Source organism: Galendromus occidentalis, unplaced genomic scaffold, assembly GCF_000255335.2.
Source record: "Galendromus occidentalis unplaced genomic scaffold, Mocc_1.1 scf7180000077463, whole genome shotgun sequence".
NCBI classification, from domain to species: domain Eukaryota; kingdom Metazoa; phylum Arthropoda; class Arachnida; order Mesostigmata; family Phytoseiidae; genus Galendromus; species Galendromus occidentalis.
This window is the reverse complement of record NW_003805451.1, coordinates 587,776-615,036: the sequence shown is the minus strand read 5'-3', so window position 1 is coordinate 615,036 and position 27,261 is coordinate 587,776. Positions and strand designations below refer to the sequence as shown.

The 27,261-nt window shown below is 52.9% G+C and overlaps 1 protein-coding gene across 1 annotated transcript; it reads right to left on the bottom strand.

Moving 5' to 3' along the window:
* Positions 1-1,088: 1,088 nt before the first annotated feature.
* On the bottom strand, positions 1,089-27,216 carry LOC100906651 (uncharacterized). The gene is made up of 7 exons (XM_029111720.1): positions 27,207-27,216; positions 26,492-26,642; positions 11,985-12,369; positions 7,641-7,802; positions 2,127-2,353; positions 1,605-1,975; positions 1,089-1,423 (listed from the first exon to the last, which is right to left on the bottom strand). Exons 1-7 carry the CDS (start codon positions 27,214-27,216, stop codon positions 1,089-1,091), a joined length of 1,641 nt encoding a protein of 546 aa, XP_028967553.1.
* Between the last annotated feature and the right edge of the window lie 45 nt (positions 27,217-27,261).

The following is a 27,261-nucleotide window of genomic DNA, read 5'->3' as shown; positions in this document are numbered from 1 at the left end:
ATAAGACTTTCCTCGACCATTCCTGATTGTACCACCGACCACGTGTTTACATACCCATCGAACCCGTTCGCCCTCAAGCTTTGACGGATTCGGTCATTCAGTCAATCAATCATTTGCTCGTTTCCGATACGATTCTTACCAATATACAGCGACGGCCGAAAGAAGCTCACGGACTGATTTTTTTCGGCGATACAGCGGCTCCGAGCACTGTTTCCTCTCTCGTGGTCAGTGCGATGCGAATGAGAACAGAAGCAAAGGTTTCTGAGGACCATTTTGCGATTCTTCCGCAGAATGGTTCATGTACGGGAACATCGAATTCATGTACGGGAACATCGAATTCACCCCGAATCAGCAGGGTCTCCGATCCTAGCACAACGAAGGTGCTCCCATAGGCGGTTCGTCGCGAGACTTTTCGCAACGAAGCCGCCCTAGCGGTGAGAATCTTTCGGTCGTGGCACCACCTTGTAACAGCAAAGTGCTCTTGAGCAAAGAGTTACTAATTCGACAAACTTCCCTCGCGGAATATACAGCACCAACATCGTTCGTTTCGTTCATCACAGGACAACCGGGTGTTAACAACCGCCCATTCCGGGTACCTCTACAGTCCCGGGTTTCGGAACCGATCAGTAAGAAAGAAGTCCCCGAAACTATGCATGAAATTAGCGTATGTGGAACGGGTAGGTGACCGACCTACCGACCAAGTGGCTTCGGGTCTCGAGTCTCAACCATCACCTGCACGTCCGAAGTCATGAAAGTTTTTTTTTGCGTCTACGCACGAATGCGCCTGCACTGAAGGTCAGAACCGAGCCTCTGAAAGGAGTCGACATGACTAGACCAGAGCAACTGAATTCTCTAATCACCGACGACGCTATTTTCCTCAGAAGTTGCATATGTATGTCGACTCCCAGCGAAACGTGATGTCGACGATTCCATCCATACATCCAAGACCTCGGATTCAGTCATCTACTCACTCAGTCGTTCACTCACAAATATCGGTCAGACCGATTGTTTCAGGAGAACATTGTTTCCAACAGGATGGACACCTGTCCCGTCCCACAAAAGTAACATGGTCCACTTTAAAGCAGCCCTTATAAGCTGCTGTCTCGCACACTGCGCAGCGTCAGAACTGCGACAGCCAAGCAAAGCACGACGACAGATACGAAGGAGGAGCGCTCCGATGCGACCGAGGTGCCTGGCGGCGGACACGCGCTCTCTAGATAGAAGTCCATTCTGAAGTTATTCGAAACCCTCCGTCGACTGCAGGATTCCGCTCCCAGCAGGAAGACTCTTTTGTTCTCGTCTGTGAGCGCTAGACAAAATCCCTGCTCGAGGCTCTCTTTGCTCTGGTTGTTATGCGATACGACAATGTACGTGGTGCTCCCGTGCTCATCAGTGCGCTCCCAGGTCGCTTGTACGGACATGACTGCAACGGAATTTGCGGAATTAGAGTTCTGTTGGCGAATCAAAAATGGGTAGATGGAAAGATGCGAGTTGAGAATGAGAATAAGCCCTGATCGATTTTGAAATTTCATCATGAGAAGTTCCAGCGTTTCCCGATTTCCCATTCTTCGGCGACCCGATCCTCGAAACTCCGAGGCGCTCACCTTTGCTGCGATCTTGTCGCGGTTCCCCCGGCGCGGTGCCACAGCTGCTCCGGATTTCGAAGCGGGACGCATCGCCTTCGCACCCGCTGAATACTGTCATTTGTCCGGAACAGTCAAATGCGTCCATATTGGATGTTTTGAGCATTTCGGCGAATAGGGATCCACTCGGTCTGGAGAGGACGTATTTGCCTTCGAACGGCGCATCGATTTGTCCCGGAGGGTCGGCTATCAACGTAACGTAGTCCAAATCACTCGGATCGAAAAAACTCTGCAGGCAAGCGTCCTCTACTCTCGGAGTGCTCTGTCCAATCTGGAGCTCCAGCACATTCGACGCTCTCCTATATACGTGCAGACAGATGTATCCGCTGTCGCTGTAGGTGCAGAGTAGGGAAAAAAATGTTAGGTATCGTTCGGGACGTTGCTCCTCCGGAGGAATAAGTAGAGGTTGGGAGAAGCCATATCCATACTGCAGAGGGAGAGAGCAGAGAAAGAAAGACATGGAGGACAGGAAGAGATACGCACCAGCCCTCGATAGCGTTGACGACGATTTTTGCTTGGTTCTCGCCAGTTTCGTAGGCGTCCTCACATGTCCATCGTTGTTCAATCCATCTTGACGACTGGATGACTAACGAGGTATTCTGCCGAGAGATTTCGAACGATCGCGAGCCATTCAAGGTTCGCCAATGATGCGATTCTTGGTACATCCATGACGGAAAGATTTTTTTCGACCGGGGACTCCGGCTCATGTACTGAAAGGAAAAGGGATAATCGTTACCAGTCCGTCACGATCGCATTCACTCCACTGGGAAAGAGGGAATCAGTGCTCCCGAGCCAGCATTGACTCGGGTTCGACTTTGGAGAAATCAACTCGAAGAGGGGGGAACTCATCCCCCCGGCTCGTTCTTGAATCAGAGAGTTTCAGTCTCTTTGTTTCTTCAAGAAACGAGTCCCTCAGAAGACCGAGTCTCTCTCTCTTTCTCTCAAAGGAAGAGTGTTTCTCCGGTCGAGACCGTGTGTTCAATTTACTCCAACTTCCGTTTCATTATTCCTCGTACATATTCCCCGTCGGTGAGAGCAGAGCCATTGTTCCAGCGCCCCATACGTTTAATAAGACGACTACAGAGGGAAGCTTCGTGCTTATCAGCAGCGGAAATCCTCCTTCCGATAGAAGTGGCGGCGGATCGCCTGTACCAAACGGGAACTGAGCTTAGCGGCAAGAGCTCGAACACAGTTTCCACCGAGCACCACTTACACATTGTCGTAGTGGGAGCACGCGAGTCACACGCACACGTGTTCTTGCGATGTGTTCCGGTGCATTAATCATAGCCGCTTGTTCGCGTGTCCTGCTCTGCGACGGCATTCGCTTTCGCTCGTCGAACATACCGCAATACGATTGCCGGAGCTGAATGCGAAGCTCTGAATGAAACGTCAGAGTTCCGAGAGAGTATCGAAATTATCGAACCTGACCAGCACATTTCGAGAGGAAACGCCTCGCTGCAGGACAGAACTCTCGTCTGACTTCCGAACGGGCCGAGGAGCCAATCAAAGCGCTGCGTTGATTCCGGCTGTCCTGATTTTCATCTGAGGTTTCGAGCCTCGGATTTCGAAACCCGGCCCGGATGTTCTATGACTGCACAGTGCAGTATTTCAAGAAGCATTATCGATTTCCAAGCCTCCCTTCGTCAAACCCGATCTCGTGTATTCTACGAATCATATGGTAAGTTTTCGACGCGGTGCTTGACAGAGCTGCCGTCGTCGTAACCTCGATTGCGGCCCGGAATTCCCGAGATGAAATCTCTTCGTGGGAATATCGGCACGCTTCGACCGCAATGTACCCGATGGATAGCATTGATGCATGCGGGTTTTTTTTTCCAAAAAAATCAGCTGGTACGCTTGGAGCACCTTCTTGCGGGAGGGGAACATATTATCTCCGGACCCTGAGACGTCGAAATTTGACCGGGCGGCCCTCGCATCGCCGCCGTATCGGATTGGATCGACGGAGGAGCGTATGTGTAACTGCGATACAATGTCAGCACCGACGGATTCCCGATGAGACGACCAGGGCTCGACAGTTTCCGCTCGGAAACCAGACTTTGTGAGCGAGATCCGGGGGATAGAGGCGTTCTACAAACGGAACCTCTACGTGGCTCTCCCGGAGCGTCTCTCAACACTGTCATCTGCAGGAAGCTAAAGAGAAGAACAAGCAGGGGAATGAGCAAGTCCGGGAGATTTCGAGAAAGCCAAGAGAAAGGGAATTCCCAAAGTGACTGAATCAACTTTCTCTTTTTCCCCTTCATCATCAGCGGACTTTGTCCTATGTCAGTTGAAACAGAGAGACGACTACAATGCCGCTGCTGTTGTCGAAAAGTAAAAATAGATGATGGTCGCACCGACGATGCTTTTTCATCTCTCGACGCTGACTCAGTCTAAATGTCCCTGCACTGTCTGTTCGTGCGTCCGGCTGGCCACCTCAGAGACCACATATCATCTCTCTGAAACCGGTGCCTCTTGGTTCTCCCCTCCGACAGCCGTCGGGTTGGCTGACTAGTCCGTCCGCTCGCCAGCCAGCCAGCCGGTTCGGTCGTCCGTCCATCCGTCCGTCCGCCCGTTCCACTGCCCGCCCCGAGAGATGGATGGATAGAAGGGCGCAAAATCATCTTTGTTGCTCGACATTGACGGTTCTCTACACCACTACTTCCATCATCGCCATTTCCATTTTTGCCACTGGTGTCGGGCAAGGTCTCGAGGGGACACCAGATAGATACATTTTCCTTCCTTCGGACTCTCGAGAGCTCGTGCTCGAGAGTTGAGGCCGAGACAGAAAGTCTCGCGATTCCTCTGCATTGTCTGAGACGTATTGTGTATGCTTCTCAATTTTCTGATCGAGAGGAGTCACTGACAGCGTCAAGGAATAAACATCGGTATCTATCATGCAGACGTCCGAAACTCCTGCTTCCCTGTCCGTATTGCCTTCATGTCGAGCCCAAGAATGTTCAGCGCAGGTTTGTGCTTCACGTGGCTCGTCGGTGAGAGTTATCTTCTGAGTCATACGGATTTCCGTTTTCCGAAGATCAGGAGGCCTCCGAGTAGCTGAGTATAGGTAATCCGCTCAAACATTGACCTTGGACTGCGTTCATCGTCGCTCACAAGTCGATCCCACGCATCCCGAGCTATGATGATTACGGACATTCCCGCATTGTGTTTGTGAGCATGAACATACACAGGAGTGGAAAGGAGCGATACTCGGGATCCGAATCAGTGATCTCGATACTCTTCACCGATAGCATCAAGGAGTATGGAGGGGAAGAGAGGATGAGCGTGAGGTGTACTTGGAGAAGTTTTTTTCCGCATCGAGTCATCTGTCCTTTCTGCCGTCTGTTCGTTCGGTCGCTCGATCGTCCGTTCGCTGGCCGATGGCAAGAACCAGTTCCGGCGGGTAAAAACTGCTACACAGTCGAAACCGCTCGAAACCATGCTAGGATACACAGAAGCCGCCTCTCGGATCCTGAGACCGCCTGGCCGGACGGCAGCCACTGCTGTTGTACTACTTCTTAGGACTCCCCGGGTACTCGGAAAAAGTGGACGGAGGAGAGATAAATAGAGAAAGATACTGACTCGCTGTTTTGCTCAAAGCAATAAGTGCGCGCCCGCTCGGAGTGAACTGACCACTGAGAACCAGTGGTCTCGGTGGCGAGAGCTCGGACAGAAGCGGCAGAGGCACACCATCACCTACCGCCACGCCGTAGGTCCGATAAGCACCGAAGGAAATCGAACACTATCGAAGTGTAACAACATTTCTTTTTCTACTTTTCCCCCTTATCAGACAATCTGTTCCATGGCAAGCGAGGCGACCAGCCCCAGGACGAGGTCTTCTGCTGCTGCTGCTGTTGCCGCTCTTGCTGCTGCTTTTGGCGTTGCAGTTCCCGTCTGCTCCCTCAGTTCAAGGCAGCCGTTCTATTTCCGATGCCTCGGACGCGACTTTCAGCGCTGCATTGAGGCGTTGAGATCAAGATCATGTCCTGCCTGTTCGCCTTGAACCCTTCTGTCGGGGGTGGCATCGCTCGTCGCCAATCGATCTCGATCCGGCTCTTCCCAAGATGAGCTCCGAGAGCCTTACATCGTTAGGCTGGCCCGTAATGGACATCGATCACCATCAGCTCCTTTCAGAGGCGACGATCTGCAGCCATCGGAGCCATTCATGATCAAGATCAAGATTGATAATAATCATTATCAATTATTACCGTCACTCCATCAGAGATTCCGGAGCAGAAGTTTGGACGTTCACTCAACGTTGGTCACACAGCAACCCCGAGCGAGACGGCTCCGATACGTAAGGACGGACATCGCGGGGGAACTAAGTGCGTGCGTGCGGGACAACTGCCAACATCGAAGGGATCGTTTAGAAAGACGACATTTCTTGCGAAAAGTCTGTCGGAGACAAGCTCCGGCCGGCCCACTCTCTCGTTTACCGTCTTGCCTTCTTGTGTCTCGTACGAGCGACTAGCATCGAGCTGGGCCGCCGGACTTGCTTGCCTCAGCCAAGCGGATGGTTTGCGACTATCATCTTCCTTCTTCCATGCTCGTTGATTCCCCTTCGAAGATCCTCCTGTGATCCCTCGCTCCTTGCCGTCGTGGCTGCTCGCGAGCCGGGAGTCGGCTCGCTGCTCTGCTGACTTGCCGCCGCGTGTTTCCATTAGAACGAGCTTACGAGAACCAGCTCGATGCGGCAGAGGGCATTCTCCTGTCCAGATGAAAGCCCATGCAGCTGCGTGTTCGAAAAATTTTTGCCCGAGCGTACGACTCGATGTGCTCAAAGACTGCGCCAGTGCCTCCGAATACCGGCGGAATCCTCGAGATATCTCCGGACGGTCTTCTCCGGTCAGAGCCTTTGTAATTATTCTATTATTGACCAAGCGATTCTCGATTTCTCTCCCGCGTCGTGCTGATAACGAATGTCGGGATCGAGAACCCGGATAGGATAGATCAAGAACCTCACTCGAAGTCGAATCGACACAAGACACTCGGGAACGGAAACGCGCATAGTTCGGTTCTCTGGCCTCCGGTCGGATTTCTGCTCCTCGGATGAGAAAGTTGCGATGTCGAGGTCGTCGACCGACAGGCAGAAGGGAATCTCTTCCGTATTGCAAGCAAACCTGCGTCTCGCCAAACTTAATGAGAACTGAGCAGCGGTGATGGGAGCAGCCGCAAAGTCAAAAAGTGCTTTTCATTGCACAACAATCCGTGGGTGGCGGCAACAACGCCCACGACGAGAGCGATTGCGACCGCGACCGAGCAGATACTAGTTCGCCGGTTTTCATTCATTCGCCTGCTCTTCCGCCGTCCGATTCTCGGTCTGTCTGAGCGTTGATCTGTCTGTACCCCTCTCCATTTGCAACTGCTTGCTGCTACACGTCTCCTACAACACAGGAACAAGCAGAGCTGTAGCATCAAGAGCAACAACAGTCAGCACCTAATGGATATTCTGTCGAGTCTCTCTTTATCCATCCACAGCCCTCCAGCTCGCGCTCGTCTGTCTGTTTCAGGAAATTATTCATCTCGCGCCCGACTTGATTGAGTGCTGACTGACTGAGTCGAGCTCTGCTTCAACGATCGCCGTTCAGACTCCCTGACTGGGGCCGCGATCCGGCCCAGTCTCGAGTGCTGAGAGCCCCTACGCGGGGGCAGAGCTCCCCGCAAGGCCCTCAGGTGCCTCTGGTTCGACTTTCTCGCCTGGTCTTTCCCATTCCCCCATCCTCCGGGCGGTCTTCGTCCCCCTCCTACACCCGATGAAGGCAGGATTGACTTCGTGGTCGAGTTGGCTGGCGCCATCTTTGTCGGCCAGGCCCCTAGTGGAGAAAATACTGCACACACGAATGCAGACTTTGCATGGGAGCCTCCGGTCGCTCGTCCTGACTCGGTGTCTGTCGACGCTCGCGAGGAGAGAACTGGGCCGATGAGTGTACCATGGACTGCTGAGCTAAGGACTTGCGTCTGGGCAGTCGCTAAGCGGACTGGTGAGCTTCGTTCGATACTCACAAGGAGAGTGCTCCCTTCGTTGGGAGACTGAACTCCATCGCATGTGGCGTCTCCAGATATGGCGATGTGGTAGCCTTCGACCTGCCCACTGCGGCCCCGCCATTCTTCGTAGATGAAGCAGCGGAACCGGTCCTCATTCGAATGTGCAGCGGCATGCTCCATCTGAAAAATAAAAATCGCTTTCAATTAACAAGTCTTCGAAGCGAAACAAGGTTACCTTTACTGTGCCTCTCCTCGTCGAGCTCTCGTGGCACAGAGCTCTCGAGCATGAGTATCGACTCTGCAGCGGAACAAACCGTGCCCTTGAATAGTATCAATGCCTAGGTGGTCACGATCGCGTAGACAAGATTATTCTGCCATTGAAGATCGGTTTGAGCGTGGCGTGACTTGTCTACATTATTGGGAGTCGACGAACGCCAGTAAATTCTCCTTGTAGCCTTAACCGTCCTGGCATGCAGCCGATATCGGCTCTGCGATTTCATTTGACCGATCCACGATCCGAAGCCCAGGTTTGTGAACGATGTTGGCCAACAACTAGACTTTCGTACGGCAGAGCCACACTGACGGAACAGCTTTCCAATTCCCTAGCCTTCAACTATAAATTTCATTTTGTTTTCAGCATTAGATCCATGAGCCTTGCGGATCCCCTCCCACAGGATGCTATGAAGACCCGGAAATCATTGAGGACATTATCATGTGACCAAGGACTGGGAACTTCGAGCGCCTCCCGACTGGCGAAGCCGCGCATTCGCGGGGCACGAGACAAGGAGCGCTCGCAGTGGAAGAATCGCCTTCGGGCGCATTCTCGATTTTCGCAGAGCAAGAACAAAGACGACAAGGTTAACAAACACAACTGCGACACAATACGCTGACTAGCTCGGCTCTTCTGCTCGTCCTGTCGCAAGTTCGCTCGTCAGACGAGAATTCTGCGGCGGGAAGTTTGCGGTCAGGCGAATGACCACAGACTAAGTCGACCCTCTGAGTTGAGAAAGAAAGGAAAGTTTGGATGAAGTGGGCGCGGCTCCGACGCTGGACCGGGGGATATATCGCAAGCATCGGACATCTTCAATGTCACCTTGCAACTCCTGCGTAAATTGAACTCGACTTCGAGCGTTCTCCCATACCGCTAATTATTATCCGAAAGCTTCGGGCAACGTTCGAGAAATTCACCTCGAACTCGGCGATTCTCGAGGCGGATTCCAGAATCTCGTCGCGGATTCGGAAGAACGAGGGAGGGGGAGAGAGCGCACGACGGAGTCCAGAAGAGGAACCACGAAGTCGTCGAACTCAGGCGGTGACTCAGGCTGCACGAAGGAGAGCAAGCCAGGAATCGAGCCACTCAAATGGGAGACGCTCCAGTGCGCACCAAAGGCTTTTGAAGCACGGCTTATTGATGGCGGCAATGCGGGAAGGAACAAGTTTCGAGAAGAGTCAGTTACCGAGTCGAGCAGCGAGCGATCGGAGCGTGGAACCGACGCCCCGCGTCATTACTCGGCCAGGCGATCGAGTCGAAAAGTGTGCCCTCATCAACACCTCGAGACATATTCTCGATCTTTTACAACAGAGACTTCGATTCCCACATCCTTTCTCCGCGACCATCGCCTCGAGTTTCGCAGAAATATCTAACCTCGCTAGAAGATCATGCGATGAGACTCCGACTCCGAGGATCTTCCTGCGCCCTCTGCGAGGTTCATCGTATTGTCCGAGCACTGTTGGGACCGATTTTATGCAGTGCCGAGATACAAAGCGATTGTGGAGCATACCTCTCAGCCGAGAGTTGAGCGTGATGCAGGGGATCGGCGTCGACCCTATTTTTTTTTCTCTTCCTTCTGCCTTCGAATGACGTCTACAACAATAACAAGAGTGTACGCCTCCTCTAACAGAGTGAATTTCAATGCGGCACCAGCCGGAGCGAAGACGGCAGGGAAGAAAAACCTGAGAAGAAGAGGAAGACGACCACCACGACAGGATTCCTGGACCCGGCTCTCTGAACTCCCGGGAGTAAGTTAGCATCTCAATAGAGGAGGCCCACCGTCGTCGCTTCCTCCTCCTCCCATCGCAATCTATTGCAGGTATCAACAGCAGTGGGCGTGTGGACTCGCGTCAATAGCGACTAATTCCCCGTCCGCACTGATTCCGGACCTCCCGACCCTCATCCTCCTGCCCGTTCCTGACTCGATGTCCTTGGCTTCTTCCCTCGATGATCCCAAAACGTACTCGAGGTTCTCTTACAGCGAAGGAGATTACTTCGAGACTCATGAATGGCGTGAGTGATGATTGGGCGATACCTTCTCTCCATGGTGGCCTTTTTCAATACGGTAGCAGATATTCGGGATCACTTTCCACAATGGAATTATTGCTGCTCCAATTACAAGCGGCGATTTTTTTTCGCGCCGAGTTTCTTTTCTGCCCACAATTGACCGTATTCCTCTAGCTCTGTTCTACACCCAAAAAAACGGGTCGCGAAGCACGAAGCTAAAACCCATGTTCGGCAAATATCAGAACACGATCCGTGACCTAAGTGAAACCTGGTCGGGCAGTCAGTCTCCACGAACATCGTTCCGCACCGGTCAACAGCATGCTTCCCCTTGACGCACCCAGATCATATTATACCATATCCTCCTGTTCATCGCTCCTCTCCTCGACCAGCCCCCCTCCCTACGGGGTTAGCAGGGGAAAGGGTGGGGGGGGGTTCGAGGGAAGTGGGAGAATCGGGCCTCTTTCGAATGGACCACGTCCGGAAACGAGAGAGGGATTTGCCTTTGGGGCGAGCCGGCGTCCCGTCACTATTTGACGGATTCGTCGCTCCGTTCGCAGGATAAAGACTGGACATTTTCTCTCCAAGTTGCTTGACGGCAGACAGAAGGCTCGCCTCCCCACATGCAAAGAGTGAAGCGAGTCACTTCTCGTCCGCGCTCGTCCTCTTGCCGTCGTAAGTCATGAGCGTAACATCCATCGGAAGCCCGCCACCGAACGAGCGAGTCCGCCGTACGAACGAGCCGTCAGAAGAGCAGGCAGATGGGCGGCGGACGAGCGGGCAACTCAGGAAAGCCGGGCCCGCTTCAGGGTAAACGTTGATCAGATCAGAGAACGGCTGGACGGACGGAACCACGCGTGTGCGGAGGAAGCTAATACGCTCAGGGCTTTGGGGCACGCGCTACGTTCAGGAACGCCCAACCTGATGATGCTCGTTCTCGGTGTTTCTCTCTCGCCCCTCCTACGCACGCTTAGAGCTCACATCCCTGTTTTTGTCATTGACGGTCAACGGCGATGCCGTCGACCGTGGCAGCCGTCCCGCGGCGGAGAGACACCCTGGTGCAGAGAAATTTATGGAACGCGAATGGGGAGATCGGCGAAATGATTCGCTGGGATGATACGGGGGGAAGCGAGACGCTCACGAATTTTCACGGATGGATCCGCAAGGCGTCGATAGAAGACATTCACTGAATTTCGAGGAGGGTTCTTCCACATATGGGCTTTTCGATGCAAAGTTTATGGGGCAGGGTCGACGTCCATCCGCGAACGGGTGAAATGAGGATCCTTATGGTCATGCTTCATTTTGATCGAGATTAACGCGATCTCTTCGTGTTTGCGGGAGGGCATCTGATCAGCCGTCGACTCTAATTGTAACTTTCGGCGGATCTCCCCGGTCACCGTCTCCGGAAACATCGGTCTCCATGAAGCCTCTTGCGACTGATTCGAAGCCAGTCGAAATTATATTCTTCTTTCCCAGACACACGGGCCGAATTTATACTCGAGCCCCCATTCGAGCCATTGATGCCAAAACGAGAGCGAGGAATCCGCATGGACGATCCCGACAGGAACGGTCTCAGACGTAGGTGCTTCGTTACCCCGAAAACTGGATCCCTGGCGTAAGTTCAGAACCCCACGCCCATGGGATCAGCATCGTTCAAGAAGGAGCTCGCCAGCACTCGCAGGAAAAATCGGCAAGACCGGCGCTCGGGTCGAATGAACAGGACTGCCTTCAGAGACGGGAGGAGAATCCCAGAGCTGTTCCACCTCTCGAATTCAAACAGAATTTCCATAAACGCTGAACTCTGTCAACGACATGAGATTCCCAGGAGACCTCCCACTCTCGAGATGCCTCCGACGGGCCGATCGCGACAAACGACGAAAACGATTTCAAGTCGCTCCGTTGGGCCTATTCCAGAGCGGAACAGTCGGGCGTGGCTTCTCACGAGCCTGTTCCCGTCGATCGCATCCACTTGAAAAGGTGTTTTGGCTCTAATCCCAGAATGGGCGAGACGCAGCCGAGAAACTCAGATGCTTCACGGGGAGAGGGGAGCTGTTCAATCAAGGGCGTAAGGCCCGGGGAAAACGCACCTTTCCGACGAGGTAGTGATGGCTGCCTTCTTTCCAGGTCCCGACGCAGGTGAGCGTTTCCTTGCGGCTTTCGCTGTGGGTGTCGTAACACGCTTTGAAGTTGAACAGCACGCGATTTTTGTCGGTGCAAAAATCGCTTATTGATGGCGGGCTTGAACAGTTCCCACTGCCGCGGTTGTATGAGAAATGGTACGTGTCTCGGAACGGACACGGAACAGGTTCTCCATTGACTCGAAACACCGAGTACAGCGGGGTGTCACCTGCCAGTTCGTGAGACGCTCGATCGAGTGTCCAGTTGCCTTGCAGAGGTGACGGCGTCTCCTTGTACTGCATCACGTTCGGATGTTTCTGCGTGATCACAACAAACGAGTAGGTGTTGTCCCGCCTGAAAATCATAAGCGAAACGAAATTATTCCCCCGTACCATACGCTTGGCGCACGAGAGCGATAACATACTATTAATTAGGGAATTTTCTGCCCGGGTAATTCCCCTCCTGAAAAATTCGAATGAGAGGATGACAGCTCTGAAATTATGGGAAGTTAATAGTCTGGTTATTTACCAATATTTTTTTTCCCGAACCGCGATTCTCCGCTTCCCGACTCCGGTGGAGTGCCGCTGTGAGATCAAGTCTGCAGAGGTTCCTCGGTGCCGGGATTAAGGAGCCAGAGCATGGTGTTACGGCTCATTGAAAGCCATACATCATCCCCAGATCAGGTGTTGACGATAGAACGAAAAGAAAACGCCGCCCTCTCAATCCACTGCGGCGACCATCGAGACTTGCGGAGGTTTTTCTAAATTCCTTTTCCGACGTCTTTGTCCCGAGTTCTAAGATCAAGCGCGGACCCACGGACCGAAAGACAAGCAAACGAGCAAAAGCGGACCATCAATGTTTAGTGGAAATAAATTGATTGAGACGGTGGAGCGTAATCAATACAAATCGTGACGCTCGAGATCCTCCTCGCCGAGGACGACGCTAGTCCCGGATTCCACCGGCCGACCGTCTGGTCGACCGACTCGCTTGCCGCCTGCCTGTCGGATGCTCGAGATCGCTGAGCGAAAATCGTCTCCGACGTTGTCGCCGCTGGTTGGCTGGCTGATTCCGTTCGTTCTTTCGTTTAGCGAATTCCCCCGTCTCGACTTCAGCACTTCTTACACAGGGAAACATTAGTTTTTCCTCCTACTCGCAGTCCCCCCCCTCGCCCCGCTCAATGCCATTTATTTCCATCTCGAACCGAGCAGCCAAGCCAGTTTCCGAAAAACTGCACCAGCCGGGCTCCGTCCAAATTACCTCGTCCGTTCTTCTTCTGAACTCGTTCTCCTATCAGGTTTAGCTGGCTCGCTCGCTTCCGCGCCCGCCCGCCCGCTCGGTCGCTTGCCCGCCTCCCTGCTCGCGCTCTTTCACCAGTCAGTCAGGAGTGTTGTAGTATATCTGAGTTTGGGCGCGGTGTGCGCGCGAGCTGCGCCGAACGTGTGAGCGAGGGGTGCGAGGCTCGCGAGCAGGGGAATGTGGATTCAAATCAACTTAGTCCATCGTGCAGTAAGAGTGCGCGTATACGGCGGTGTGCGGCAGAAAACTGTAGGCGATGGAAAGCAGTAGACGGCAGCGGCGCGGCGATGGTGGTAATGGCTTTGGTGGTATACGGTGCCGCCGCGGATACACCGACTGCGTGCCCACCAGTCGTCTGTCCGTCCCGCCGCACGCGAGCTATTAATCACTTTTGAACTCCAAGAACGCTCGAGGCCTGCCAGCCCGCTCGCCCGCACAAGCGCCCCGAATCTTAGCCCCGGGGGCCCGCCCCTTGGGGATGGGACCCCATGTTTCGGCCGCCAGACTACCTTTGCGGAGGGATATTCAGCGTGTTCTTCCAAAAGCAGGTAGACACTTGATAGCTCGCCCGGATGGTTTACAGGGCGAGTATCTCGGGCAAGCTCCTCAGGTTACTCTCCGTGTTGCCATCGCGGCCCTTTTTACCTAAAATTAGCTCGAATTCGCCTGAAGTCACGGAACATTTACTTTGCTCGAAATTGCTCGTTACGGCGACAACCGCCGATAGTTCCATAAAGAAAGCTCATTGTACTCTTGGTTTTCCCACTTTATTCTGGCGACCAGGGCGGAGGTCGGAAAGATAGAGCAAACGCATGGATGAACGGATGAGCGTCCGTCCGACGATGCCACAGATAGAGAGTGTCTCTGTTGAGTTGCTCTACAGCACCGGCTCGACGAGCGAGTAAATATGAGAATCTACGACTCCGGAAGACGGATCCGAGGCAACTAGACACGACTCCTTTCCACCTTCTCAATCTCCGAGACCGGCGGCGTATCGGACGGGCTGAGTGAACCGGTGCGCGGTCGGGTTGAGAAACTTTTCAGGAAGATGACTTCGGGGATAGATTTCCTTCCCGGAATGAGTCATCTAACAGCAAACTTTGCCGCTCTGAAGCGTATTCATGGATTTCTTCATACCAGAAGCTCCGCTCGTCGCTGGAATGTAAGGAGAACCAGGTTCTCGTTCCGCAGTTGTCAGCGGCGCGTGCGGGTAAAACCCAAATTACTTGGGCTCGACGTTTCCTCTGAGAACCGGGAGCTGGGGCCTCGAAGGGCTCCGTTTCCAGAGAGTTCTTCCGAATCTTCCGTCGAACAACCAAACAACCTTCACTCAAGCAGACATCAATGGAGCAACAAGAGCGATCTCTTTCAAGCGGTTGACATTCGCTAAGGAGGCTCAGCTGTCATCGCTCCGGAGCCTTCTTTGTCCACCGCTCCGGCCCCCGATCGATACACATATCCTCAGAGTTATTTATAAATATCTCCCTTTGTTTGTTTGTTTCCATCTTGTTGAAAAGTACCCTAAAGTCCCGCTGATAACGAACCTCGCGTTTAACGAACTTTCCGTAAAACGAACCTCATGCATAGCGAACCCCGCGTATAACGAGCCTCGCGTATAACGAGCCTCGCGTATAACGAACCTCGCGTATAACGAACCTCGCGTATAACGAACCTCGCGTATAACGAACCTCGCGTTTAACGAACCCCGCGTATAGCGAGCCCCGCGTGTAACGAGCCTCGGCGTATGAGAAATTTCGCGCGTGAAATGAACTTCGTATATCATTTTGGGGACAACAATGCTTTCGGGACTCCCGTTCACTATCGAAATCAAATCGCGGAGTTCCAAGCGGATTTATTGAAATTGATTTCTCGAAACGTTGATGTCAATTCTCGCAGATCATCCCATTCGGCGATCTTCATTTTATTTCTTGACCTCGATCGCTGCTGAATCGTGAACTCTGCTTGATCGAGGTGCACGCACTCTGGAAGAATGTTCGAGGAATGTCGATGTCCATGCTCGATTTCACTGTTTACTGAGCGAGAGCTTCGCCGCGAAATGAGTTGATTCATACCTCGGACCGACATGAAGCTTTGAATCATCGGTGCTTTTAGCTAGGTAGGTAGGTAGGTAGCTAGCATAGGTAGGTTGGTAGGTAGGTACAATAGGCAGGCACTCGAAATCGAAAGGAATCTTAAAGCCGCTTCTCGCGCTCTTCAACGGGAGCTGTCAAAGATGATTCTTCCAGTGCGATGACGAAGCACACTCTTTGTGCTCAAATTGGTGGCTAGTCTTCGCAGTGTCTGCTGTGCGTATCTTTGCAAGATCGACTTCAGCTCGAAAATGAAGCCAACAAGAGTCTCCTATACGTCCCAGCGTAAACTAGAAGCCATCGATTTTGATAAAATCCACGGACAGGCAGAAACTTTACGAAGATTTAGCATTTCGAAGAGCATGCTGCATGATTGGAAAGCGAAAGAGGACAAGCTAAGGACCACCGGTAGGAATCGACGCGCTTTCCGGCGGGGTCAGGTATACAGTCGTGACATGGAAGCCAAAGTCAGGGAGTGGGTGCTCGCGAAGAGAGCGAAAAACCGAGCCGTGATGGTGAGAGACATTCAGGGGAAGGCTCTAGAGGTCATGCGAGAACTCGGCGACTTGAGCTTCAAAGCTTCCAATGAATGGGCCCGTAAGTTCTTGAAACGCAATGACTTTAGCGTCAGAAGGCCAACAAGTGTGGGGCAGCCGGTCCCCGAGGATCACGTCGAGAAGATTGAGTCGTTTCGGAAATTCTACTCCGAAGCGAGCGACAACATCGACTTGTCGAACATCGGTAATTTTGACGAGGTTCCGGTGCCGTTCGATATAGTCTATGGAAGAACCGTCGCACCGAAAGGCTCAGACAGTGTGAAAATTGATACTACTGGTAATGAAAAGAACAACCTCACTGTGGTGCTGTGTGTCACAGCCGCCGGAGAAAAACTGCCTCCAATGCTCATTTTTAAAAAGAAGCTGATTCCAGAAGAAGATTTCCCACCGGGAGTCGTAATCAAAGCGAACCAGAAAGGCTGGATGAACTGAATCCGTCATGATTGAATGGCTGAACGAAGTTTGGAGAGGACGCCGTTTCGCCAACCCCGACCCGAGCAAATCATTGCTAATAATGGACTCGGCCCGCTGTCACTTGACAGAGCGAGTGCGGAACGAATTGGAGAAGCATTCCAAGATTGCCGTTATTCCAGGGGGTTTGACAAAATTTTGCCAGCCCCTGGATTTAAGTGTGAACAAGGTTTTCAAAGACAACCTGAGGAAGTTGTGGGAAGAATGGATGTCGTCCGAAGAAAATGCATCCTATACTAATACAGGACGTCGAAGGAGAATGAGCTACGCGAAAATCGCCGAAGTCGTCGAGAAGGCATTTGAAGCGGTATCGGTGGAAGCGGTGGTGAACGGTTTCATGAGCGGACTCACACCGAGTGCTCGATTGTCTCCATCGACGAACGAGCAGGCAAATCAAGCATCAGATCACAGTGATTTTGACGACTACGATAGCGACCCATTCCAGGCTTTCCTTGTAGATCCTTTCCTGGTAGAACCTTTTTGAAATGTATCTCATGCATTAAACTCTCCGACTTTTCGGCAAATCTTTCAGTGACTCCTTGATGCTTAAGATCATATAATCATTATTTCTCGGATGGGAATCATTGCCTTCGGACTTCGAACAAGGTATGAAGATGCTTCCGTGAATACGAAATTTCTCATTCGCGGGGTCGTTTATACGTGAGGTTCTTCATACGCGAGGCTCCACCGTGAAGCCTCCACGCGAGGTTCGCTATACGCAAGGTTCGCCATACGCAAGGTTCGCTATACGCAAGGTTCGCTATACGCGAGGTTCGCTCTACGCAGGGTTCGCTATGCGCAGGGTTCGCTATGCGCAGGGTTCGCTATACGCGAGGTTCGCTATAGACGAGGTTGGCTATACGCGAGGTTCGTTATACGCAAGGTAGGGATCGTTATACGCGGGACTTGAGGGTAGCTAGTCGGCGGCGCTGTCATCCACCAAGCAGCGAGTGAGCCCCGAGCCCTCGATCGCGCCGCCTCCCGCTTTAGATTCAGCGTCAGGTTGTGGATCCGGCATTTCTTAATTCACTGCCTTCCATCTCCAAGATGAACAACAGTCAATGGAATGCCATTGTTCCGATAATACGATCGCGGACGAGAGGAAGCTCGGAGAGAACATCGAGGAGAAGCGCGAGACATCGAAACACCGAGAGCTTGATCTAAAACGGAGCACTGTTCGATTAATTTGTTTCACAGGAGAATCATGACTCTCGTTCGCAACATCTCCGTATCAGCTCTTCGCACAGAAACGGCAACAACGGAAGATCATTAGTAAAAACATTGCTCCGCTGGTCGTGCATAGCACTACCGGAAGCTACTTAACCACAACAACAACAACAACAACAACAACAAAAACGAGCTGCCGTAGCAAATAATGACAGCATGACCATAAGACGAAGGGGGAGAAGATATTTATAAGCCGCGTGTGGACCCTTCTCATTCCGATACTCCAGAGAGGTAAATCTGCTGTCGTCATGCCATCGCGGACAAACTCATGCAGGCACACGATGGCAAAACACGCTCTCGCACATATAAAGCCACATAAAAAATGGCGGCCCTTTCTACGACCATCTCCGCTCGCCATCCATCCGGACGTCGTCGTATTGGTAGCCGAAGCGACGCGCCAGGTAATTAAGCGGAGCCTCGACATCATGTTGACAAGTTTATCGATGAAAATACACCCGCGCTCCTCCAGTCGCTAACGCGCGCACAGACGGCCTACTCTCATGGGCTGGCTGCCGCTGTCAGGAGCCGAACGGGAGATGGACAAGCTCGACAGGGTTTTCGATAATTTAGTGGCAGCGGAGGATGCTAAACAGAGGCCCAGCAAACTAGAAAAACTTGTCACGAGAAGACGTCAGCGCCTCGTCGTTCGCGCGTCATCGAGAAATACGAGGCGATGCGAGAATGCTGGGAGTTTCGGCCGCCGGAAGCCATCGAGATATTTCTTCCCTCTTCTACCCATCCGGGAATTCCCATCTGGATTTGAAGCTCAGCGGCGTGGCGTCGGCTGACCTGGGGCCTTCCTTCGGAAATCAGGTCCGGGCGGAATTACGGTCCCGTGATCACGGAACTCTGGCTTGCACGAGACACTCGCTCCTTCAGTCACGAGAATCAATAATCGGAGACGCCAGCGACCGACCAACCATTTCTCTCCGCCCGGAAGACCAAAACGGAATGGAAGAGTTTTCCGAGGAGGAAACAGTAACAGGAAAAGAGAAGAGAGATAGAGAATCTCCGTCCCTTGAGATTCCGGAGGATTCTTTCCGAACATTCCTGGAAGTTCTCTCTTCCTCGTTCGAATCCGATCCCAACCGAAACTGCTACTGCGTTCAACACAAGCGTCTCACAATTAACTTTTTCCCCCGGAGCAACCGATCGGCTGCAACAATCACCGCAGATGCGGCACCGGTAGGAACGTCAACGAAGCCATCAACGTCAACCGCAACCACCACTGCTGCTGCTGCTGCTGCTCCCGCCGCAACAACAACAACGAGAGGGTCATCAATAGCCACAATCGGCAGCCATTGACGGCTGGCTGGCAGGCAGGAACGGATCCGTAAGTTGACCGATGACGTCCGTCGCGCCGCCGCTCCGAGGGATCTAAGAAGCCGTCTCGTTGGAGCCGCATTCTCGGGCCGTTTTCCGGTTCTGTTCCTGATCTGTTACTTTTCTCCGATACACTGCCTCTGCGAGGATTCCGACGGAATCGTGGCTCTCATCGAATACCTTCCCCTAATTTATTGGTCGGAGTCGGGCAGAGCTTCAGGCTCTCGCAATACCTAGTATCCTGCTTACTGGGTAGCCCAGTCGGTCTATTATCACTTTCTAATGCCTTAGGTGTGCAGACCCAGTCGTCGTCCGCACATATCGACACGTGAGAGGGATAAGCGGATGTTGTGAGATGACTTCGCGATAAATTCCCCATTCCTCATCAGAGACTATCTTAAGTAACACAGAGATAGCTGGTGGAGTTGTCATCGACGTCCGTTGTCCACCTCACCATCTGGCTAGAGCTGGGCGGCTTCCAGATGAATAAATTAATGAGACAGCGAACGAACGAACGAACGGATGAATGAATGGATGAATGAATGAATCAACTTTCGACTTTGAATGAATGAATGAATGAATGAATGAACGGACGAATGAAGGAACGAATGAACGAACGAAGGACCGGCTGTACAAAGCGGTCAGATAGATGTCTCATCCGAACTCTGTTCCCCTGAGCGGTGAAGTTGCTGCTCGCAGGATCCGTACATCCGTCACCCGCGGCGTGTGATTCTCATCTGAGTGGTGCCGGTCGACTCGCGTCGCTGCCGTGTGTTCATTCAGATTCCGGTCCATGTGATTAAACTCGACGAACTCGTATCCATAAATCGTCTCTCACTGCTCCTTACTCGTTCCATGACGACGCAATCATAACTCATTTTCCGTATCCGTTCACAGATGGGCAGGTGCTCATGTACGTGATGTGATAAATTCCTCGATTCATTCTCGCTGCATCGAAAGGAGATAAAAGTAACATGTTCCGGTAGATTCGCTCGGAGGGGACGCCTCCTTTCGGCCAGGTCGCCGATGGCCAGTCTATTCTTCTGGGGCAATAATCGTCTTCCTTGGGATTCCTGCCGATGAGCTTTCTGATTTCCTCCAAGAATGCTCGACACGTAACTATTGAGTTCATGACGACTCGGAAAGATTTATGGCGCGTCCAGTCACGGCGTCGCAAAGGCTTTAACGGCTGTGTCTCTCTCTCTCTCTATTTCCATGAAATCCGTCTCGATAGCCCGCAGCTCATCTCGTAGCTCATGAGCTGCAATATGTCGTCGGCCGTTGCCGCTCCATAAATGTCGCCTTATTTGGACCCCGGAAATAATGCGAGGAGATCGATAAAAAAAGCTGTCGTATCGAGGGCTCTCCTCCCGGATTCTATTACGGGTTTTCTGCAGCTCTCGCGACATGAGCACCTTTCCCGATTCTATTGCTCTGTCGTTGTCATCGATGATCCCCCTGATCACGACCCTAGGAAGGCTGAATAACGAAGAAGATTTTTGTACCTACTTCTTCCCCCCAGGATAGCCGGTTCTCCTCCGCGCTTTGTCCAGATAATAATAGAATTTCGAGGGAGTCGTCGCAAACGAGACGAAATAATAAAAAATTTCCCCGTCCGCGCTCACCTGCTCTCTTTCACGGCAGCGGAGCAGCTCCGCGAGTAAGATCTAGAGCGGCGATCTTCCTTCCGCGCAATCGAGGAGCTCATCAAAGATCGTTGCTTCATTATTGAATAGGAAGGAAAACTCATCGATCGATGAAATAATGAATCAGATCCACGCTTTTCCATCTTCGTCGGTATCGACTCGGATGTCATTGACGGCGGATACATCCGCCCCTGAGCTCGTGTGTGCTGATTGCTTTCGGCGGGAAACTATGCCGCGGACGGACGTGTGAATTTTTAAAGCCCAAAAACGTCGAGTGCAACGTCGGTGGTCGTATATTTGGAGACGGTCCACTGCTGTCGCGGGACGGAACGACGAATCGATATATCCCTGCGCGCGAGCGGAGGAGCGACCGGATGAGAGTGCGCGTCCGTGCGTGCTACGACGGAAAAAGGCTGTGTGTCCGTCTGCTGTCTGCATGGAAGTATCCGCACGAGCGAGAGCAATGACGGTAGTGGTGGTGCTGCTGTCTCGAAGTCCCTGTGAAAGATGCGGCACGCAGGCCTTCGAGCAACTGATCATCATCGACGACCGGCTCCTCGGCATTTCCGTCATTCCCTTCGGTCTGCCCCCGGCCCAATCCGACCCGTCCTTCTCCCTCACGTCTTCTCGGGGCTCTTCTCTCGATCTCCGGCCTCCGGACCAGAAGACCCGGCTGAGAAAAACGGCGATGCTGATATCGATCTATGTACGCAGTATCAAAGGATCCCCTCTGGAGCAAATTCCGTTTATCACACCCGGTCTCCTCGGCACAGCTTCATTCTTGGCGTCAGTTCGGACCTACGACCCTCTAGCGAGTGAGCCGCCCGATCACGAGCGGGTCCCTACGCTTCAGGTCACGAGTTGGTTTCGGAGTGACTATCCATCTGTGCACGGGAATCTTCCTTTTTCGCTTTTTCCTGTTCCCGATTCTCACTGTCGGCAGGCCAGAGCTTCCATTCCTCTTCACAGATATCACTAATGCTATCGAGCCTTTCCTCTCTCCGCTGCGATTCTCCTCCTTTTCCGTATCCGCTATTCTGCTCCCGATTTTTCTCCCTCACTCTCCGAACCGGTCTTCCTCGGATTCCGCTTTTCCATCCCGGCCCGAGATGAATGATTATGCGACCATCTCAGACCGCTGCGACGAAGTCGAGGCTCGCCGTCGAGGAGATTCCACTTCATTTGCAGCGAAGGAAACCAGAGTGTCACTCATGACCTTCTCGCGGCCAATATTGTCCCGTCCTCGTCTATTTTCCAGAGATTTTCCGCGCTACGGAATCCGACGTCGCTGACTCGTCCGCCGTCGCAACTCTCGCAGAGGGGCCGCAGTCGCCCCCTCCAGGACTACGTTACGCTAGTGGCACGGTGTTTGCAAAACGCGTTCGCGTGTGGACGTCCAGGTTGATGTCCGGTCATCGAGCAAACGCATCTTGGTGTTTCCTTCTCTTCGCTATCGACGGTGAAATAGCAATCCTCATCAGAACGATGTCGACGATGACGATGATTGCGTGATGGCACACTCCAGCATCGTCGCGGTCGTGCTAGAGACTCCAGACATCTGCCGATGGGATGCTTGCGAAAAGCTTGCTCAATGGCACGACACGCAGCACACGGCACGCATTCGGCCAGCCGTCGAGGCTCCCTCTCAATCCCCGGTTATAAATAAAGTTGGTCACTAATAGTCTGTTGCTCGCTCGCTTGTCTAATCCCGTCAACCTATGGAGTCTCGAATCATAGCCAAGTACTGAGCCGTAAACCAGAAACGACGTGTTCATAAGTTGCAATTACCTAGAAGTTTTCGTCCAACTCCTGGTGGGAGCGGATCGGCGGAAAGGTCGAAACCAGTTTTCTGTTATCTATTCGCTTCCCGCTCTCTTGATGAAGAGGTGAGCCGTCGGGAATTTCGCATAGAATATGGTACAGGACACAGGACTATAAAATCGTTCCGTAATTTCTCGGCAACAGCCTACGAGCCGTAAAACGGTGAATTCACCAATTGACAACCCTCCCCAGCGAGAAACCGTTCCCTCGACCGAGCTGGAGGACACAGCAGAACTCGAGCCATCACGACGAATGCAGTTGTTATTTCACCCTTGAATACGAAAATGCGCGTGGAACGACGTCGTCGTCGTTGAGGCTCGAATGTACCTCCCGGTTGTATTCTCATAGTCGTCTCCTGATCCCCGAGGGCACCACCTTTCCCCCCGTCATACACTAAATCGCTAGTAGCGTCGAGTGCATACTTGACAGGTGTTGTCCACGGAGCGCTTCTGTCTTCGTCCTTCCGTACCCCTTGTGCTTCGTGGAGCCCCCTCATTGAAAATTTCACCTTGGACGCCCCAAAAAATGCGCAAACGTCGTCGAGAACCGGATTCGGCGGGAAGGTCTCCTCGGAGGAAGAGAACCTATTCTGAGCGGAATGTAGGGAACTTCGATGGGAGCACTCCCGTGCTCACCGGTGCGTGCTGCATCGTGTGCGTATACTCCGTACACTCATTGACCGGTAAGCCCCTCTGTGAGTTCGCGTCAAGTTGAATCGATCAGCATCGATCAAATCGCCCTCTGTGCGACCATTCGGCTCGCCTGACTCCTCGTCCGTCCGTCCGTCCGTTTATTCGTCCGCGCGTCGTCAGATTCGGTGGCTGGCGTCGGCGGCAGCCGGGTAGGAAGGCAATCTGAGTGAGAGTAACAATGTCATTTGGCCAGAGGCATTCTTTTCTCTACGGGTGATTGCCGACGTTGTCGGTAGATCAGATGGATCAGATGGAAGCCCAGTTAGCCGAGTAGCTGAGGGCAGCGGGAACAGAGATAGTTTTTGCCGCCAACAGAAAACCCGCTCGATCCGCCGCGGCCGACCGGTTGACATACGGTGCGTTCGCCAACCAGCCGGAATGGATGTTCTCCCCCGCGGAGCGAGAAAATCGTGTTGCCCGTTGTGACTCTATTCAAATAAGGTCAGAGGTCACTCACGGCGAGCTTCATTCAACCCGTAATATCGCCGCTGTGTCATCGCCGCTCCCGGACAGGCGTCTTTCGAAGTTTCGCCTATTCTCACGGAGAAGGAGTCCCTTATGAGTCGCTCGCCGTCCTGGTCTCGGACGAGACTTCCAGAGGAGGCAAGAGGACGTCCCGTTCCCGTATCGCTCGATGCATTTATGTCAGGAAATACGTATATATTCTTGCCTCCACGCATTTCACGTATACATTCAAGCATTTCACGTATATATTCACGCATTTCACGCATATATTCACGCATTTCACGTATCCCTTCACGCATTTCACGTATATTCCATACACTCATACGAATACGTACGTACATGCCGAAGTTCTCATACCGGCTCAGAGGGTGAGTCGGAAGATTACTCGCGTCCGCAGGCCGCCGGCGCTGCGGTGAACGGGACGTTGGATCGATTCGGGAAGAAGTGTCTCCCGCAACGACATCGACGGCGAACCGAGAGGCGTCGAGTTTCGAGGAACCGCCACGAACGGACGGAAGGGCGGGGGGCGTGGGGGACGTCGCGGCGATGCGGACGACGGCGGCGACCAGTAGTAGTGGTGTAGTAGTAGGGTTGAGAACATTTGCATTACCAGCCAAAGCAGGCGCAGCTGTTGGGAAATGACCCGGAGGATCTGAGACCCCGCGGGAAGTGAGCGAGCGAGCGAGCGCTTGGTTGAGAGAGAAGAAACTTGAGCACTTTGCTGACTCGACCGCCGTAGCAGCTTTCGTCAGAGTGATTCTCTCCGACACGCTTGCTCAATGTTTTCCGCATGGACCGGTCGGAGACCGGACGGCCATCGGACAGGCGGCCGAATTCGGTCAGCGGAAGCCGGTCACTGAGTTCACCAAATCTTCCCGGATGAGCCGTCGTCGCCGGCTTGGTGGCGACGGCCGGCGCAGCGGGTTCGCCGGATAGTTCGCAGGTTCGATCTCGGCGAAGACGACGCAATTCCGGGAGCCTGGGGGAGGGGGGATCGACAGCGGTGGAGCTTCGCTCACATCGTGGAGCTCACTCGATGAAGCTGTTGGTGTCAAGCGAGCCGCGCAAGCGGCCAATCAAGTGTTTTATTCGCTTGGACGAGAGACGAGCGCCGAACATGAAGCGATGGATGAACACCCCGTTAATCATTGCCAATGAAGAAATCCTCCCGATAAGGCTCATAAATTGTATGCTATTCAAACAGGAGCTGGGGCAAGCCGACCGAGCGAGCAACCAGCCAGCCAAGCAACCAATCGTTCGTTATGGCGTTCGCCGTCATCACCCGCACGCGGCCAACCGGTTAGGACGAAGACGAGCGGACAGCCCGCTCGGTGGGTGGGTTGGTTGGTTGCTCGCTCCCTCGCTCGACGGGCATTATGTGGAAGCCGCGTAAGCACGACAGCAGCAGCAGAAGCGGCAGCAACAACAACACAATTTCCCCACGTTTCCTCTCCGTCGTTCCCGTTTAGCGGGACAGAAAGACCCAACACGAGAAGAGGATAAGGATTCGCGAAAGGGAGAGAACGGTGGAGAGAAATACACGAGAGCGAAATGTATTATATAGAAAATAGTATGAGAAACAGCCTGCGTGATACTGTGAGCGTGTCCCTTCTTGCCTAAGTGGGTGGGGCCCTGGAGCACGGGTGACATTTCAGTCCACCTCTACGGAGCTGGGGCATCCCCTCAATCTTCCGTAGGGTTTTCCAACAAGCGACTGTCCGCTCGATCCCCTTCCTCAACGAGTCGCCAACGATTGCCGCCACGGATCAGTCGAGCGGCAGCTCAATAGGACGCAGCATGCAACGTTTGCAAAACTGTGAAACTATGTACAGGGGCCTTGCACTGGGAGAGGGGCTCGCGCGGGATTTCCTTTGGGGGAGGCGTAACCCTATGTCGAGCAGAGCTCAGTCACCCCTCCCCTCCCTCCCCCCGGAATACCACATTTCGCATCACCGTCGTATTTCGCCTCGCAAGCACACAAGCAGTGGGGTCTCTCTCACTGAAGTCTACATGAAGGGAAATCGATTATACCCATCTGCATCTTCAAGGAATTGCAGAGAGCAAACGATGTCTGGGCAAGAGTCCATATTCCCAGAAGTAAAGGAGAGCCCGAAAAAGTCGCCGAAGTATTGGGGAGAGCGGAAGAACAGGCGGGAAAATGGAGGACACGCAATCACATCCTTCCTCCATTGAGTATCCAACGGCCGAACCTGACGCGCTCGAGGGAGCGGCCAAGAGGCACAAGCCACTCGCTAACGGACCGGTCGGTTCCCTGCCTCGGGAAGCATGTCTGGGTAGTCGACCGGAGGAGTTCGGAGACTTTCGAGGTAATTCCATCCGATTTCTGTACTCTGAACTCGAAAAGGGAGACGAATCCCTGACCCCACGAGCATTGAGCAAATATCGTTCGATTTTCAAAAGACTTCCGCTCTTCGGAGCGAATTAGGAAGAAGCGCTGCTACTCCGGTGCCTGAAATAGTCCGTCCGTCAGTCCGTCAGCCCATCCCGCGTCCTGCCGCAAGGAAGGCGAGCGAGCAGAAAGAATTTTTTGCACAGCTTCGTCCCGAGCTACCGGACGGACACGTCCCGCTTCCATGGAGCACATATATCTTCATGAGCGTAGCGAAAATGCGTGCAGCGAATGCTTTCAATCGCTTTATCCCCAACATGCTTTCTCTATGTCTTGCTCTCAGTCTCTCAGCGTTGCTCTCGCTCGTCCGCTTGCCCTGTCGACTTCTCCCCCGCAGTTACCGCGCGGTAGCCGGGATCGTTTCCTTGCGAAATCATTCTCGAGGAAGCCGCAATCCAGTTTCCCGAGTCGGTCTCGTTTACGCATCGACTATCATTAGGTTCGGAGCACGGAGATCTGTTTCCCTGAAGGTACTTACGTGTTGAAAAGCAGGAACTTGTCGTTCCGCCGCTCACGACACTGTCCATGTTTACTCAGCGATGTTTTAGTGATTATGATGTCTTCGTGGTACGATTTCTGGAACCACTGGCCCTGCATGCTCTCCGGAAACTCGCACGAAGCTCGTCCGCCTGTAAAACGGAGAATCCGACGTCAATGGATCAATTTACTCAGAGCATCACCTCAGCTATGAATGATGACGATGATTATTGATTTCCTCCCGGAAGATCTAAGTATAATAATTTTGCGAGATCATGAGTCGCTTTGGGCTTGCCGGAGGGTCCCAGTACAACATTTCCTGAATTCAGTCCCGTGTTGAACTGATACCGCGGCAGCAGGTGGCAACGTTGGGTACAAATATTTTCAGAGCAGACGGAGGGTTTCCGCTCGAATCTTTCACGCAACCTCCACGGAAACGGTGATGGATTGATGCGATAGCCCATCAAATTCAATTCAGCCGCAAGGACAGTATGAAGGAGAGGATGCTCTCATAATTTTTTTTGACGTTCGCAGCGTTAGTGCCCGTCAAGCGAAAAATCAATAAACGTCGTCAGCTAGGCCTGGCAGATGGATGGGAAAAACAATGTCGGTCGGGCGATGAGTGAGAGTGAACGAACGCTAATATCGAGTCAGTTCGAGTCGTGGAGATCCAATTTGACCGAGCGACCGCCGACACACATTCAATATACAGTTACCTATCTTCATTTCCCTCTTCATATTATTCATCATTCGAGGATGTTCACCCGTCAA

Excerpts from the sequence above, each read along its gene's own strand:
- LOC100906651 (XM_029111720.1), bottom strand. Across the intron at positions 12,370-26,491 it reads AAGTTCCTGCTTTTCAACAC|GCGGGACAACACCTACTCGT; the intron begins GTAAGTACCTTC and ends TATGATTTTCAG. Across the intron at positions 7,803-11,984 it reads ATCACTACCTCGTCGGAAAG|ATGGAGCATGCCGCTGCACA; the intron begins GTGCGTTTTCCC and ends TTTATTTTTCAG.